This window comes from Bos mutus, chromosome 16, assembly GCF_027580195.1.
Source record: "Bos mutus isolate GX-2022 chromosome 16, NWIPB_WYAK_1.1, whole genome shotgun sequence".
Taxonomy (NCBI): domain Eukaryota; kingdom Metazoa; phylum Chordata; class Mammalia; order Artiodactyla; family Bovidae; genus Bos; species Bos mutus.
Window position 1 is genome coordinate 49177717 of NC_091632.1, and position 17701 is coordinate 49195417.

General features: G+C 37.4%; 1 protein-coding gene and 1 pseudogene across 2 annotated transcripts in view; one reads left to right on the forward strand and one right to left on the reverse strand.

Annotated features, from left to right (window-relative positions):
* Positions 1–17701, forward strand: part of NME7 (NME/NM23 family member 7) — a 245214-nt gene that overhangs the window by 110984 nt on the left and 116529 nt on the right. For both annotated transcript variants that reach the window (XM_070385323.1, XM_005902373.2), the window contains exon 10: positions 8152–8253. In XM_070385323.1, the coding sequence (XP_070241424.1) occupies positions 8152–8253 (102 nt within the window). The remainder of the gene's footprint in view (positions 1–8151; positions 8254–17701) is intronic.
* LOC102281083 (prefoldin subunit 6 pseudogene) lies at positions 15074–15505 on the reverse strand (annotated as a pseudogene).

A 17701-nucleotide genomic window follows, 5' to 3' on the forward strand; every position in this document is an offset into this window, starting at 1 on the left:
ACTCTGTGACCCCATGGACTCTAGCCCCTCAGGCTCCTCTGTCCATGAAATTCTTCAGGCAGCAATACTGATGTGGGTTGCCATTCCCTTCTGCAGGGGAATCTTCCCAACTCAGGGATCATACCCAGCTTTCCTGTGTTTCAGGCAGATTCTTTACTGTTTGAGCCACCAGGGAAGCCCCTTAATTTTAGGAGCTTTATATACTGCTAGAAAGTAGGCCCTGTAAAAATAATCTTAAGAGGCAACATAATCTAAAGGAACTAAAAAACAGGTGATCTGATTCTTACTGACTTTGTTAGTATAATGCTTTGACCTCTTTATCTTCAGATTCTTACTTATAAAAGAAGATATATAAGGTCATATTAGTGGTTCCATCCATTTTATTATTTTAAACTTAAAGTTTTCTTAATGTCAGGATGTGAAATGATCCTCTCAAATGTAGAATATGTCAGCAGTCCTTAAACTTTTTGGCTCTATGGATCAGTTTCGTGGAAGACAGTTTTTCCATGGATCCTGGGGAAAGGGATGGAGGGATGGTTTGGGGATGAATCAAGTGCATTACACTTATTGTGCAGTTTATTTCTATTATTATTACATTAGCTCCACCTTAGATCAGCAGGCATTAGATCCTAGAGATGAGAACCCCTGGATACATACTGGGAAATAATACAGTGTCACTGACACTGTTGTACTAAATATATATGTGTGTGTGTGTATATATATATGTGTGTATATATATAATTCTACTCTAGTTCTAGGTTTTCTCATATCACTTGCTTCAGATTGTAGAATTTTCCTAGCTCCCAAATTTCATTGCAGCTGCTTACAGCTTCCTTACCTCAGGTTCCTTCCTTTTTTGACTGTCGAGTCAGATGCTAGGTTCAGATACCAAACACACCAGTTATGTGACCATAGACATTACTTACCTTTTATAAGCCCTAGTTTACCCGTATATAAAATTGAAACAATGTTATTATTACTTTATAAAATTATTGTGGTTATTAAATGAAATAAATCATGTAAAGCAATCTCACATATTACTGAGATTGTTGCTTTAGTAAATATCAGCTGTTTTTATTATTACTACTTTTATTATTATTATTATTATAACTGACATTCTTTATAGTAGATTCCATGTTGATCATTTACACTTAAATTTGCTGCTTCAGCATTTGCAATCATGAAAAGGTAATAATTACTATCTTATAGTGTTATCAGGATCCAATTATTTGCCACACATATATTACCGCTTGTGGGTCAGACAATGTGTTGGATACCAGGGAGCCAGAAATGCACGCTGCCTGCATTCTTGGAGCTTATGTCCTGGTGAGGATGGATATTAAATCAGATACTCCATTTCAACTACTTAAGGACGTTAATCAAAGGGCTATTAAGGGAGGAAACAAGTACTTTTTTGTTTGATAATTTTTAATTAAGTAAAAACCTAGGTTTGAGACTTCTGTTAATTCTCTTAATTCTGTTCATCTATTAACAGAATTCTCAAGTTCAATTTTTAAGGATCATTTTATGTTTTTGATGCAGTTCTTTTTTCAACATATTCTTTGTGTTTTGTATAGCCCTCTGTTTATCATTTTAATAGTATTTAACACTGAAAGAGAGAGAGACTCTCACACACATAAAAGAAAGGTGGACAAAATTGGCACTTCTCTTTTTGGATAATGTACTCATCCCTTCTACCCCAACTGAGGATTTAGGCTCTTGACATTTATGTGTAGCCAGTACTTCATATCATGAGACAGAAGATCCTCCTGAACATAATTATCCATAAGAATCAATTTCATATGACCTTTGTGAATTAGTGAAGTAACTTCAGGGGCATAATTTAGGGGTTCTAATGAGTAGGGATCTGTTTACCGTATCAATTATGAAGTCCTCTCCCTTTTTTAACTTCTGGCATTTTTAGTAGACACGATGATTGAGTTTTGATTAAAATTTAAGTACTGCTCTGTAATAAATTGCCTTTATTTTACTTTGGCATTGGGTATTATAAACCTTCCAAAGTCATTAACATGGTTTACATGGCCTACCATGATCTGACCTTATCCTTTTTCTTTTCTTTTCTAATATGGACTGTTTTTAAAGTCTTTACTGAATTTGTTACAACATTGTTTCTGTTTTCTGGCCACAAGGCATGTGGAATCTTAGCTCCCGGACTAGGACTGAACTCACACACCCTGCTTTGGAAGGCAGTCTTAGCCACTGGACAAGCAGGGAAGTCCCCTGGGCCTCATCTCTTAACTGCTTTCCTGTGGCCTCAGGCAGCTCCTGACATCATAGCTCTTTACTGATCTTCATACACCCCAGCTGTACTTCTTCCTTCAAGTCTTTATACTCATTTTCAGTTCTGTCTGAAATGTTCCATTCACTGAATCTTTCAGTGAGAGGCACTTTTTTTCTGACCATGTTACTTCACATATACAGTTAAGAACCGTAAACAGTATATGTCTATCTCCTCCCTCTTCCTCTGCATGCTGCTGTTGTACATTTTACATTTATATGTTAAAAGCTTTATGATACATTGTTACTATTTTTGCTTTAAATAATCAATTAAATTTTCTTTTTTAATTCCTGTGAATGTTTTATATTTACCCACCTATTTACCATTGTTTTGTGTGGCTCCATATTTTTGTCTGGCATTTTTATTCTGTCTGAAGAACTTCCTTTAACATTTTCTATGGTATAGGGCTGGTGGTGGTGAATTCTCTCAGATTTTGTTTGTGTGAAAAAGTCTTTCTCTTTTGATTGAAAGATCATTGACTTACAATATTGTATTAGTTTCAGGTGTACAACACAGTGATTCAGTATTTTTATAGAATATGTTCCATTTACAGTTATTACAAAATAATGGCAATATTCCCCTGACAGGTTTATCCTTGCTGCTTATTTTATACATGATAGTTTGTATCTCTTAACCTTATACCCCTGTCTTGCCCCTACTCCCTTTCTTCTCCTTACTGGTCACCATTCGTTTGTTCTCTATATCTGTGAGTCCATTTCTGTTTTGTAATATACATTTTTTTAAAGATTTCACATATAAGTGGTAACATACAGAATGTTTGTCTTTCTCTGACTTCACTAAGAACAATACACTCTAGGTTTATCCACATTGTTGCCAATGGTAGAATTTTGTTCTTTTTTTTATTACTGAGTAGTATTCCATTGTATGTATATATCACATCTTCATTATTCATTCACCTGTTGTTGGATACTTAGATTGCTTCCATATATTGGCTCTTGAAAATAATGCTGCTATTGGAATGCATATATCTTTTTGAATTAGTGTTTTTATTTTCTTCAGATATATATCCAGCAGTGGAGTTGCTGGATCATATGGTAGTTCTGTTTTTACTTTTTCTGAGGAACCTCCATACTGTTTTCCATGGGGGCTGCACCAATTATATTTTCACCAACAATGTACCAGGGTTCCCATTTCTGCATATCCTTGCCAGCATTTGTTATTTGTAGACATTTTGATGGTAGCTGTTTTAGCAGGTGTGATATCTCAATGTGCTTTTATTTGCATTTCTCTGATTAGTGATATAAAGGATAAACTATCAGGAGAATATTGCCATTATTTTATAATAACTGTAAATGGAATGTAATCTATAAAAATATTGAATCACTGTGTTGTACACCTGAAGCTAATATTGTAAGTCAGTGATCTTTCAATCAAAAAAGAAAGACTTAATCAGACAAAATCTGAGAGATTTTGGCCATCTGTATGTCTTCTTTGGAAAAATGTCTATTCAGCCCTCCACAGTTTTTAATGGAGTTTTTTGTTTTTTGACATTGAGTTCTATGAGCTCTTTATTTTTAATATTAACTCCTTATCAGTCATAGCATTTACAGTTTTTTTCTCCCATTCAGTATGTTGTCTTTTCATTTTGTTGATGGTTTCCTTTGCTGTATAAAACTTTTTATGTTTAATAGTTCCCATTTATTTATTTTTGCTTTTATTTCTTTTGCCTAAGAGACTGATCCAAAAAAAAAAATAATGCTGCAATTTATGTTGAAGAGTATTCTGTCTGTATTTTCTTGTAGAAGTATTTTTTTTTGATTCAGGTCTTACATTTAGATCTTTAATCTATCTTGAGTATATTTTTTGTACAGCATAAGAAAATGTTCTAATTTCACTTTTACATGTAGCTGTTCGGTTTTCCCAGCATAATTTGTTAAAGGGACTGCCTTTTCCCATTGTATATTCTTGCCTTCTTTGTTGTAGAGTGGTCATAAGTGTGTGGGTTTATTTTGGGCCATCGTTCTGTTCGCTTCATCTATGTGTCTGTCTTTGTACCAGTACCATGTTGTTTTGACTACTGTAGCTTTCCTGTGTAGTCTAAAGTCAGGGAGCATGATACCTCCAGCATTTTCCCCCCTCAAGATTGCTGTGGCAATTCAGGGTCCTTTGTAGTTCCATATAAATTTTAGGATTATTTGTTTGACTTCTGTGAAAAATGTCATGGATATTTTGATAGAGATTGCATTAAATCTGTAGATTGCTTTGGATAGTATAGCCATTTAACAATATAACTTTCTCCAGTCCAAGAACACAGGATATCTTTGCATCGTCTTCAGTTTCCTTCATCAGTATTCTATAATTTACGTAGTATAGGTCTTTTACTTCCAAGACAAGGATGCCAACTCTCCCTGCTTCTATTTAACACACTATTAGAAGTCTTTGCCATAGTAATCAGAGAAGTCAAAGAAATAAGAGGCATTCAAATTGTGAGGAAGAAGTAAAACTGTCACTATTTGCAAATGATATGGTATTATACGGAGAAGGCAATGGCACCCCACTCCAGTACTCTTGCCTGGAAAAGCCCATGGGCGGAGGAGCCTGGCAGGCTGCAGTCCATGGGGTCGCTAAGAGTTGAACATGACTGAGCGACTTGACTTTCACTTTTCACTTTCATGCATTGGAGAAGGAAATGGCAACCCACTCCAGTGTTCTTGCCTGGAGAATCCCAGGGACGGGGGAGCCTGTTGGGCTGTTGTCTGTGGGGTCGAACAGAGTTGGACACGACTGAAGTGACTTAGCAACAATGGTATTATATGCTACTCTGGAAGCTCAGAGTTAAAGAATCCACCTGCCAATGCAGTAGATGCAGGTATGATCCCTGGGTTGGAAAGATCCCATGGAGAAGGAAATGCTTACCCATTGTAGTATTTTTGCCTGGGAAATTCCGGTGGGCAGGAGACCGGTGATCTGCAGTCTATGGGGTCACAAAAGAGTGAGACACAACTTAGCAACTAAGCAACAAGTGGTATTATATAGAGAATATCCTAAAGTCTCCACACACACACACAAAAAAAACTATTAGAATTAAGTGAATTCAGTAAAGTTGCAGGATACAAAGTTAACATATAGAAATCTATTGGTTTCCTTTACACTAAAATGAACTATCAGAAAGATAAAGTTAGAAAGCAATCCCCATTTGAAATTGGGTCATAGAGAGTAAAATACCTATGAATAAACTTAACCAAAGAGGTTAAATACCTATACTCTGAAAAAGCCTTTATTTTTCATTCATTTCAAAAAATATTTTCCAAATATTTTCTCAACTGATTATAGAATTTGACAAAAGTTGTTGTTTTAATCCTTATCTTTGTTCTTTTTTTTGATGTTTCTACAGTTTTTGTTGTTGTTTCAGTATTTTTTGCTGCGTTTTTTGTTATTGTTGTTCTTGTTTTATAGCCAATCTGATTATAATGTGCCCTACTTTATTTTTCTTTCCACTTTTTCTCCTTAGATCTTGTTATATCTGTAGGTTTATAAGTTTCATCAAATTTAAAAACTTTTTAGCGATTAATTCTCAAAATACATTTCTGTTCATCATCCTTTCTTCTTTTGAGGCTCCAATTACACTGCTTGATGTGTCCCATAGTCTTTTTAAAAAATTTAAAAGTTTTTCTTCACTCTTCTTTGTTTCCATGCTTGCTTTTTAATGGTTTATGTTGCATGCCTTCAAATTCATTGATCTAAATTCAGATGTAGTTTTCATGTCTAGAAGTTTTGTTTGTATCTTTTTAATATCTTTTTTGCTATGTATTATGTACATGTTTTCTTCTATAATTTGAGCATGTAGAACCTATTTATAGTGACTTTTAAAACTTCTTCTGTAATTACATCCATCATTTCTGTCATTGCTGGGTTTGTGTCTCTTGAGTTTGGGTCTGGTGATAGTTTATATTTTCCTACTTCTTTGTATTCCTGGCAATTTTTGTTATGTACTGGTGTTGGGAAATTTCAACTGTTACATGGTATTGCTGTATTCCTTTAAAAAATGTTTGATTTTGTTCTGGCCCTTGGACAAGTTACTTGGAATCAGTTTGACACTTCTGAGACATGCTTTTAAGCTTTCATAGGATAGATACAGAGTGTTCCATACATAAGGCAAGTTTAGGCCAACTACTATGGTATATTTTAATGACAGAAAATGAAGAGGAACTAAGGAGCCTCTTGATGAAAGTGAAAGAGGAGAGTGAAAAGCTGGCTTCAAACACAGCATTCAAAAACCTAAGAGCATGCATCTGGTCCTATCACTTCATGACAAATAGATGGGGAAAATGTGGAAACAGTGTCAGATTTCATTTTCTTGGACTCCAAAGTCACTGCAGATGGTGACTGCAGCCATGAAATTAAAAGACGCTTGCTCCTTGGAAAAATAGCTATGTCAAACCTAAGCAGTGTTTTAAAAAGCAGAGACATTACTTCGCTGACAAAGGTCTGTCTAGTCAAAACTATGGTTTTTCCATGTATGGATATGAGAGGTGAACCATAAAGAAAGATGAGTACCAAAGAATTGATGCTTTTGAACTGTGGTGTTGGAGAAGACTCTTGAGATTCCCTTGGAATGCAGGGAGATCCAGCTAGTCAATCCTAAAGGAAATCAATCCTGAATATCATTGGGAGGACTGATGCTAAAGCTCCAATACTTTGGCCACCTGATGCAAAGAGCCGACTCATTAGAAAAGATCCTGATGCTGGGAAAGATGGAAGGGAGGAGGAGGAGGGGACAACAGAGGATGAAATGGTTGAATGGCATCACTGACTCAATGGATATGAGTTTGAGGCTATGCAGGGAGATAGTGTTGGGCAAAGAAGCCTGGTGTCCTGCAGTTCATGTGGTCACAAGGTATTGTATACCCTTAGAGACTGAACAATAACAACTAGAGTATAATACCATTCTAAGGTCTCTACATGATGCTCTGTATATCATATAGGGGCTTCCACTCCAGCTCATGGGAGTACAGATTCCTCCCAGTCTTATACTGTATTTATGAATTGTTTCATTTACTGCTGTCTGGGAGTTCTTTTCTCAGCCTTCCGTAGTATCCTCTATATATACACAGACTCAACCTACAGTCTAAGACTCAAAAACTTCTCTGCAGATCCCTGAGACTTACTCTCTTGTTGCTCTCCCACTTCCTCTAGTATTCTGTTCGGCAAATCGTAGCCTCATCAGCCTCCCTAAACTCCAGTCTCGATTTGTTCTATTCAGTGAGAATGTTGGGCTCTTTTGTGTTTCCTATACCTGTTTCACTGTCTAGAAGCCTTCAGGCAGTAAGATGGGCAGTTGTACAGCTGATCCCATTCATTTTCTGTCTCTTGAGGATCATGGTACTGTGCTGTCTATTGTTCAGTGTCTGAAAACAATATTTGTTTATTGCTTTTAGTTTCTAGATGTTTAATGTGAGAAAATGAATCTGATGCCTATTATTCCTCATTGCTGAAACTCATTATGATTTTTATAAGTTTCTTTGGGAGAAACAGTTTGGAAAATATATCTTTTAAAATGTTCATTTGATAGTATTGTGTTTGAGAGGAGAGAGCCTTTTAAAAGAAATATGTACCAGAAGATAATTTCAAATAGTGAACATATCAAGTAATAAAGCATTAGTATGATAATGGTAGGAATGGAGACAAAGGAACATATCTAAAACACATTTTTATAGGAAAAATAGACAAAATGTGGGAACTGCTTGGCATAGAGGGTACAGGTGGAGAAGAAATCAAAGATAACTTTAACATTTTGAGTCCAGTAGAATAGTAGTGCAATTAATAGAAGAGAAGCAAAAGATTATTAAATTATACTCATTTGTTAATATTATCTTATTTATATATTATAGGAAATGGTGACAGAAATGTATTCTGGGCCTTGTGTAGCAATGGAGATTCAACAAACTAATCCTACAATGACATTTCGAGAATTCTGTGGACCTGCTGATCCTGTAAGTTTTTGTTTAATATATTGATCAAGTCTGTTTTATCCATTAACTAAATATCTTAATGGGTTTTTGATACCTTTAGTTTGTTCTTTAAAGGAAATAATACAAAATGAATATATGGACACAAAGTTTTATTCAAAATAGCATTTTATGTTATTTACTTCTTAGATAGTATTCCCCTAAAAGTGGATTTTTTTATTAACCTGGTGACAATATATGGGCAGAAACATTTACTGTGGCATTTTCTTTTACTGTTTCTTGTTGCTAAATTGTATAAGTAAATTTGTTAAGCTCTGTGATAGAAAGTGGTCATGTATGGATGTGAGAGTTGGACTGTGAAGAAAGCTGAGTGCTGAAGAATTGATGCTTTTGAACTGTGGTGCTGGAAAAGACTCTTGCGAGTCCCTTGGACTGCAAGGAGATCCAACCAGTCCATCCTAAAGGAGACCAGTCCTGGGTATTCATTGGAGGGACTGATGCTGAGGCTGAAACTCCAATACTTTGGCCACCTCATGCGAAGTTGACTTATTGGAAAAGACCCTGATGCTGGGAGGGATTGGGGGCAGGAGGAGAAGGGGACGACAGAGGATGAGATGGCTGGATGGCATCACTGACTCGATGCACATGAGTTTGAGTGAACTGCGGGAGTTGGTGATGGACAGGGAGGCCTGGCGTGCTGTGATTCATGGGGTCGCAAAGAGTCAGACACGACTGAGCGACTGTACTGAACTCAACTGAACGTATTAATTATCCTTTGATGTGAAAGTCAAAGTGTTAGTCACTCAGTTGTATCTGTTTGTGACTCCATGGACTATAGCCCACCAGCCTCCTATGTCCATGGAATTCTCCAGGCAAGAATACTGGAGTGGGTACATTCCCTTCTCCAAGGAATCTCCTTGACCCAGGGATCAAACTCAGGTGTCCTGCACTGCAGGCAGATTCTTTACCATCTGAGCCACCAAGGGCCATAAATAAAGCTCTCAATGTGTAGAATATTGATATGATGGCTTCATACCAGATGTGTAAATAATTATGAGCAGTGAGACTTAAGTGAAAAGTGATATTCTCTGGTATGCCCTTCAGTTTCCTTCAGGTTTCATTACATGGGCGTTTAGTAGTAAAAGGAATGAAGTATGAAGTGGGGATGAGGTTTAAAAGCAGAAATAACAATTGAATACATATGCAAAAGCTTTATGCAAATATTCTAAGATAAGTAGGGTTATAGGAGGGTTATATAGTGTTTACTGATTTTAAACACTAACTGTAATTTAAATTTACTGTTTATTTCACTATCATTTGTAAAGTTTATTGAAGAACAGTCAGTTAGTGCAATTGCATTTACTGAGTCCCCTTAAATGTAAGATAGTAAATTACTGGTGCATGCTAAGTCTCTTCAGTGGTGCCCGACTCTTGGTGACCCTATGGACTGTAGCCCATGAGGCTCCTTTGTCCATGGGATTTTCCAGGCAAGAATACTGGTGGGTTTCCATACCCTCCTCCAGGGGATCTTCTTGATCCAAGGATCGAATCCACATCTCCTGTGTCTCCTGCATTGGCAGGTGGGTTTTTTACCTCTAGGGCCACCTATAAATTAGCCAACTTAAATTAAAAAGCCAACTTATATGACAGAGTGTGATGCTGGATTAAACCCTGTAAGGCAGAACAGTAATCCAGAAGTGCACACATAAAGTTCTTCCCAAAAACTTACAGAGCAATATAGTGTCAGTTCAGGTACAATACAAATGTTAAAAGGTTGTTTATTAAGGGAGCAATTAATATTCCTAAAGGTAATTAAGAAGGAGGAGAAATGTAGAGAGATGTTTTTGTTCACCACCTAGAGTAATGAAAATAATAACAAAAGTAAACAGATGAGACCTAGTTAAGTTTGCAAGATTTTGCACAGCAAAGGAAATCATAAACAAAATGAAAAGATGGCCTTCAAAATGAGAGAAAATATTTACAAATGAAGTCATTGATAAGGGATTAATCTTCAAAATGTACAAGCAGCTCATGCACCTCAATATCAAAAAACAAATAACTCAATCAAAAACTGATCAGAATGTATACATAGAAATTTACCCGAAAAAGACAGATGGCCAAAAAAGCACATGAAGACATGCTCAACATCACTAATTATTAGAGAAATGCAAATCAATGCTACAACAAAGTGTCATCTTACATCAGTCAGAATGGCCATCATCAAAAAAATCTACCAAGTGGATAAGGTGTGAAGAAAAAGTCGTCGTGAAGTCGTGAAGTCATTCAGTCGTGTCCGACTCTTTGCGACTCCATGGACTGTCTGTCGCCTACCAGACTCCTCAGGCGACAGTCCATGTAGGCGACAGTCCATGGAGTGTTTCAGGCGAGAGTCCTGGAGTGGGTTGCCATTTCCTTCTCCAGTGAAGAAAAAGGAACCCTCTTAAACTGTCGGTGTTACCACCACTATGGAGAACAGTATGGAGGCTCCTTTTAAAACTGGATCTACCATATAATCCAGCAGTTCCACTCCTGGCATATAGCTGGAGAAAAACCATAATTTGAAAGGATGCATGCACCTCAGCTTTCATTGCAGCATTGTTTACAACAGCCACAACGTGGAAGCAACCTAAATGTCCATCAACAGAGGAATTGACAAAGTGGTTTATTACTCAGCCATGAAAAGGAATGAAATAATGCCATTTGTAGTGACATAGATGGGCCCAGAGATTGTCATCAAGAATGAAGTAACTCAGGAGAGAAAAACAAATACTGTACAATATCATTTGTATGTGGTATCTGGAAAAGTGGAGCAGATGAACTTATTAGCAAAGAGGAAATAGAGTCATAAGTGTAGAAAACAACCATGGATACCAAGGGGTGTAGTGGGGGAGGGATGTATTGGGAGATTGGGATTGACATATATACACTACTTTTTATAAAATGATTAATTAATGAAAACTTACTGTACAGTGCAGGGTTTTCTACGTAATGCTCTGTGGTGATCTACATGGGAAGGTTATGTAAAAAAAGACTGGATATACGTATATGTATAGTTGATCACTTTGCTGTATAGCAGAAACTAACACAACATTGCAAAATGACTATACTCCAATAAAAATTAATTTAAATTTAAAAAATGAATCAAGGTACAAAGACAATAGGGAAAGCTTGAAAGCTCAATATACAAAGGTAACCATGCAGGAATTTGCAGATTTACTATGATATACATCAAGAACATTTGCTTGGCTTCAATGGGAAATGCATACCTGGAAACACAAGGAAATAATTTTTTTTTTTTTTTTTTAGAGGAAACGAGAATACTGGTAGAGATGAAGGTGTGATGCATATCTTTAAAAGACTGGCTAAAAATTGTGGATTCTGTGTAATTAGAATACTGAATAATAATAAACAGAAATTCCTTATATGTAGTTTCAATATACTAAATTATTCCTTTGATGCAACTAGAGCAAACTGAACTGGAAGAGATTAAAGGCAGGGGCTCTAGAAATGGAAAGGTACAGATGTGATGGCATCAGTAGAGAAAGAGTTACTCTATATCTTTTCAAGGAGAAAGAAGAGTAGAAATAAATAATATGTGTGATTGTGAAAGAGTGAATATTAAAATGTGATTCTGCTTTAGAGGATATTAGGAGAAAGTGGTGGTGATGTTAAGTAGTTATTGAATATTAATTGTAAAATGTTAGGAAGGAATACTTTTTGGCTATATGAATAAGTAGAACTCAGGGTCATTTTAATTTTTGATGTTTGGCCAAAGAGGATTTTGTTCATTTGTTTTTTTAAGATAGTTAAAATTGTGGGTGACCAGCTGACCAAACATAGGTAAGTTAAAGAGAGAAAAATTAAGGCAAAAAGGAATGAGATGAGTTTGCTCATTCTTTCATTCATTCAATAAATACTTGTTGAATCTGTGCTAGTATTTGTGACTATAAAGACAGAAGCTTTAAAGAGCTTACAGTCTATGAGTGGGCACAGATATTTAAGTGGTTAGTTTCTATGTTTTGTGGCAACTGCATTATTGGATACTTATAGTGGGTACTAAGTGCTAGCTTAGTCACTCAGTCGTGTCCGACTCTTTGCAATCCCACGGACCATAGCCTTCCAGGTTCATCTGTCCATAGAGATTCTCTAGGCAAGAATACTGGAGTGGGTTGCCATGCCCTCCTCCAACGGATCTTTCTGACGCAGGGATCGAACCCAGGTCTCCCACATTGCAGGCGGATTCTATACTGTCTGAGCCACCAGGGAAGCCCATTGGGTACTCTGGCAGTCCAGAATTATACCATTTAGCTTAGTCTGGGGATGGATGATGGAGTCAGGCGAGACTTCTTCAAGAACATGACAGCTGAGCTAAATTGTGAGGAATGAGTAGAACTTAGTTAAGTGGAGAAGGTGGGAAATAATAAAGGTATGAATTCATAAAACAACACTGCTTTTGCTGAAGTAAAGGGCAGTGAATCAGAAATAAAGTTGCTGGGGAAGAGTTGGGAAGTAAGCAGGTGAGTGATCATAGAAGGAAGAGTCCTGAATATAAAAATTTGCTGATTCCGTTTCTTTCTAAATATTCAGTGAACACTTATGGATTGAACAGTATGTACAAGGTTTACTGCTTTGTCACATGGCCAAGCCATAATAAAGATGTCTAAAGCAAGCTGTCTTTCGTTAAGCAACTCATAATCTCTTTCAGAGTCCAAATTGCATCGTTAAAGCATAGCTGGAACTACCCCACTTAATTTTTTTATTGTAGTTTTTTATGAACCCTGTATGATGAGTTCAGTTCAGTCACTTGTTGTGTCTAACTCTTTGTGATCCCATGGACTGCAGCACGTCAGGCCTCCATGTCCATCACCAACTCCCGGAGTTTGCTCAAACTCATATCCATCAAGTCGGTAATGACATCCAACCATCTCATCCCATGTTGTCCCTTTCTTCTCCCACCTTCAATCTTTCCCAGCATCATGGTCTTTTCCAATGAGTCAGTTCTTCGCATCAGGTGGCCAAGGTATTGTAGCTTCAGCTTCAGCTTCAGCATCAGTCCTTCCAATGAATAATCAGGACTGATTTCCTTTAGGATTGACCGGTTGGATCTCCTTGCATTCTAAGGGATTCTCAAGAGTCTCCTCTGACATCATAGTTCAAAAGCATCAGTTCTTCAGTGCTCAGCTTTCTTTATGGTCCAGCTCTCACATCCATACATGACTACTGGAAAAACCATAGCTTTGACTAGACAGACCTTTATTGGCAAAGTAATGTCTCTGTTTTTTAATATGATGTCTAGATTTGTCATAGCTTTTCTTCCAAGTAGCAAGTGTCTTTTAATTTCATGGCCGTAGTCACCATCTGTAGTGATTTTGGAGCCCAAGAAAATAAAGTCTGTTACTGTTTCCATTGTTTCTCCATCTATTGGCCATGAAGCGATGGGACCGGATGCCATGATCTTAGTTTTCTGAATGTTGAGTTTTAAGCCAACTTCTTTATTCTCCTCTTTCACTTTCATCAAGAGGCGCTTTAGTTCCTCTTTGCTTTCTGCGATAAGGGTGGTGTCATCTGCATATCTGAGGTTATTAATATTTCTCCCTGCAATCTTGATTCCAGCTTGTTTGGCATTTCACATGATGTACTATGGCATTTCACATGATGAAATGGCATTTCACATGGTGTACTCTGCATACAAGTTAAATAAGCAGGGTGATAATATGCAGCCTTGATGTACTCCTTTCCCAATTTGGAACTAGTCCATTGTTCCATGTCTGGTTCTAACTGTTGCTTCTTGATCTGCATACAGATTTCTCAGGAGGCAGGTAAGGTGGTCTGATATTCCCATCTCTTTAAGAATATTCCAGTCTGTTGTGATCCACACGGTCAAAGGCTTTGGCGTAGTCAATAAAGCAGAAATAGATGTTTTTCTGGAACTCTCTAGCTTTTTCTATAATCCATCGGATGTTGGCAGTTTGATCTCTGGTTTCTCTGCCTTTTCTAAATCCAGCTTGAATATCTAGAAGATCTCGGTTCACATACTGTTGAAGCCTGGCATTACTTTGAGCATTACTTTCCTCAAATTTTGAGCATTACTTTGATAACATGTAAGATCAGTGCAATTGTGTGGTAGTTTGAACATTATTTAGCATTGCCTTTCTTTGGGATCGGATCAAAGACTGACCTTTTCCAGTCCTGTGGCCACTGCTGAGTCTTTAAAATTTGCTGGCATATTGAGTGCAGCACTTTGACAGCATCATCTTTTAGGATTTGAAATAGCTCAACTGGAATTCCATCACCTCCACTAGCTTTGTTCATAGTGATGCTTCCTAAGACCTGCTTGACTTCACATTCCAGGATGTTTGGCTCTAGGTGAGTGATCACACCATCATGGTTATCTGAGTCATTAAGATCTTTTTTGTATAGTTTGAACATTCTTTGGCATTTATTGCATTATATAAAGTTGTACCACAGGGATTTTAGATTTTGATACTAATCTAACATACAAAATGTTAACAGTGGCTGTCTTTGGGAGGTAGGATTATAATAATAGTCAATTCTACTTTCCTATATTTTACAGTTTTTCTCTAAGACTTTTATTATAAGAAAAATATATTTTATTTTATCATAAAACTAAATGAGGAGTTGGGGCTGACTTAGGACTGATTTCTCCTCTGGACTCTCAGGGTCCTACATCATGTTCTAAGTGTAGGTATAGGATTTCAAGTGGGACCATATGCTTTTTAAAAATTTGATTGGTGGATGTTTAAAATTTTTTTTTGGGGGGGGGGTCAGAAAACGCCAGGTATTTTTACATTTTATTAGCTACAATATAGACGCTAGAGCTGCCTCATTTCTTCCCCTCCCCCACCCCCAGGACAGTGCCAGGCCTTCCCAGGAGCCCTGCCTTTGCTGCCTGGGCAGTCTGAAACTCCTGTTGCAGCTGAGCAAAGGTCTCCCTCTGTTGTTCTGACTGCCGCTCTAGATCCCGGAGCTGGGATTCATATCACTTAATCTCAGCTGTGATGTAGTCCAGCCTTTTACCCACTGTGGCCCGAGATTCCCCCAGCTCCTGTTTGACCAGTATGGGCCCCAGAAGTTTAAACACCACATTGGACCCATCCAGCAGAGCCAGTTCCTCCTTCATGATATTATTTTCTGTTAGTTGTACCTCTAGTTTCTGCCTCCCTGACATGGATTTACTCAAGTCCTTCTGCAGCTGTTGATATGTCTCCACTTCTCCCTGTAGCTTCTTCTGGATTAGCTCAGCCATGGCGGGGATGAAAGCGTTCTCCCTTCAGTACTGGTAAACCCTGTTTTTTTAATTTTAAGGAAATATAGATGATTTACAATGTCTTGTTAGTTTTAGATATACATCAAAGTAATTCAGTTGTTTACACATATAAGTACCTATTCTTTTTTAGATTCTTTTCCCTTATAGGTTATTACAAAATATTGAATTTAGTTCCCTATTCAAGACCATATGCTTTTGATGAATATTGATGATTATTTCAAGTCAGAAGAAATACCATTAGTCATTATAGTCAAACTTTATGAACAGTAAAATAGCTTTTTCAGTTTGGTCTCAGAAGTTAGTTCATTTTATCCTTCTTCCTTTCTTTTCCTCCCTTTCCTCCCACCTTTCCAGTCTTTGAGGAATTTAATGGTCTAGTTCTAGGAGGTAGACTTGATAATTAAATAGCCGTCTTACTTTAAGCCATTAGGTGTGCCAATCTGTTGATTGTTGTTGTTATTCAGTTGCTAAGTCCTGTCTGTCTGTTTGCGACCCCCTGAACTGGACTGTAGTACACCAGGCTTCCCGGTCCTTCAGTATCTCCTGAAGTTTGCTCAAATTCATGTCCCATTGAGTCGGTGATGCTATCTCACCATTTTTCTCTGCCACCCTCTTCTCCTCCTGCCCTCAATCTTTCTCAGCATCAGGGTCTTTTCCCATGAATTGGCTCTTCACATCGGTGGTGAAGTATTGGTACTTCAGCATCAGTCCTTCCAATGAACATTCAGGGTTGAATTCCTGTAAGATTGACTTGTTTGGTCTCCTTGCAGTCCAATGGACTCTCAAAAGTCTTCTCCAGCAGCATGATTTGAAAGCCCTCCAGCAGCATGATTGGAAATTATCAATTCTTTGGTGCTTAGCCATATTTCTTGTCCAGCTCTCACATCTGTACATGAAAAACCATAGCTTTGACTATATGAACCTTTGTCTATAAAGTGAATGTCTTTGCTTTCTAATACACTGTCTAGGTTTATCATAGCTTTCCTTCCAAGGAATAAGCATGTTGTAATTTCATGGCTGCAGTCACTGTCTGCAGTGATTTTGGAGCCCAAGAAAATAAAATCTGTTACTGCTTCTACTGTTTACCCTTCTATTTGCCATGAAGTGATGGACCAGATGCTATGATCTTAGTTTTTTGAGTATTGAGTTTCAAGCCAGGTTTTCATTCTCCTCTTTCACTCTCATCAAGAGGCTCTTTAGTTTCTCTTCACTTTCTGCCATTAAAGTGGTATCATATGCAAATATGAAGTTGTTGATTTCTCTCCCACCAATCTTGATTCCAGCTTATGATTCATTTACCCAGCATTTCACATGATATACTCTGCATATACGTTAAGTAAGCAGGGTGACAGTATACAGCCTTGACGTACTCCTTTCCCAATTTGGAACCAGCCTGTTCCATGTCTGTTTCTAACTGTTGCTTCTTGATCTGCATACAGGTTTCTCAGGAGGCAGGTAAGGTGGTTTGGTATTCCCATCTCTTTAAGAATTTCCCACAGTTTGTTGTGATCCACACAGTCAAAGGTGTAGTCAGTGAGGCAGAAGTAGATGTTTTTTTTCTGAAATTCCCTTGTTTTCTCTATGATCCAGCAAATGTTAGCAATTTGATCTCTGGTTCCTCTGCCTTTTCTAAATCCAGCCTGTACATCTGGAAATTCTCGCTTCCCATACTATTGAAACTTAGCTTGAAGGATTTTGAGCATAACCTTACTAACATGGGGAATGAGTGCAACTGCCTGGTAGTTTGAACAGTCTTGGGCACTGCCCTTGTTTGGGATTGGAATGAAAACTCACCTCTTCCAGTTCTGTGGCCACTGCTGAGTTTTCTAAATTTGCTGACATATTGAAATACTGGAGTGGGTAGCTATTCCTTTCTGTAGGGGATCTTCCCAATCTAGGGATCATACCCAGGTCACCTGCATTTCAGGCAGTATCTTTACTGTCTGAGCCACCAGGAAGCCCTAATCTATTCATGTATTATGTTAAAATAATTTACATATTTCTTCACTGCTTAGTAATTCCCATATATGAAGTGAGAACCTTGGTTATAATACATGTCAATCTAATTAGTACTTGGAAGAATGCCAGGTACATAATGACCATGGAATTAATATTTGATGAATTAATGAATAGACTGGCTATATTAAGAACTGGTAGTAATTCATTATTTAAATATATTTTATC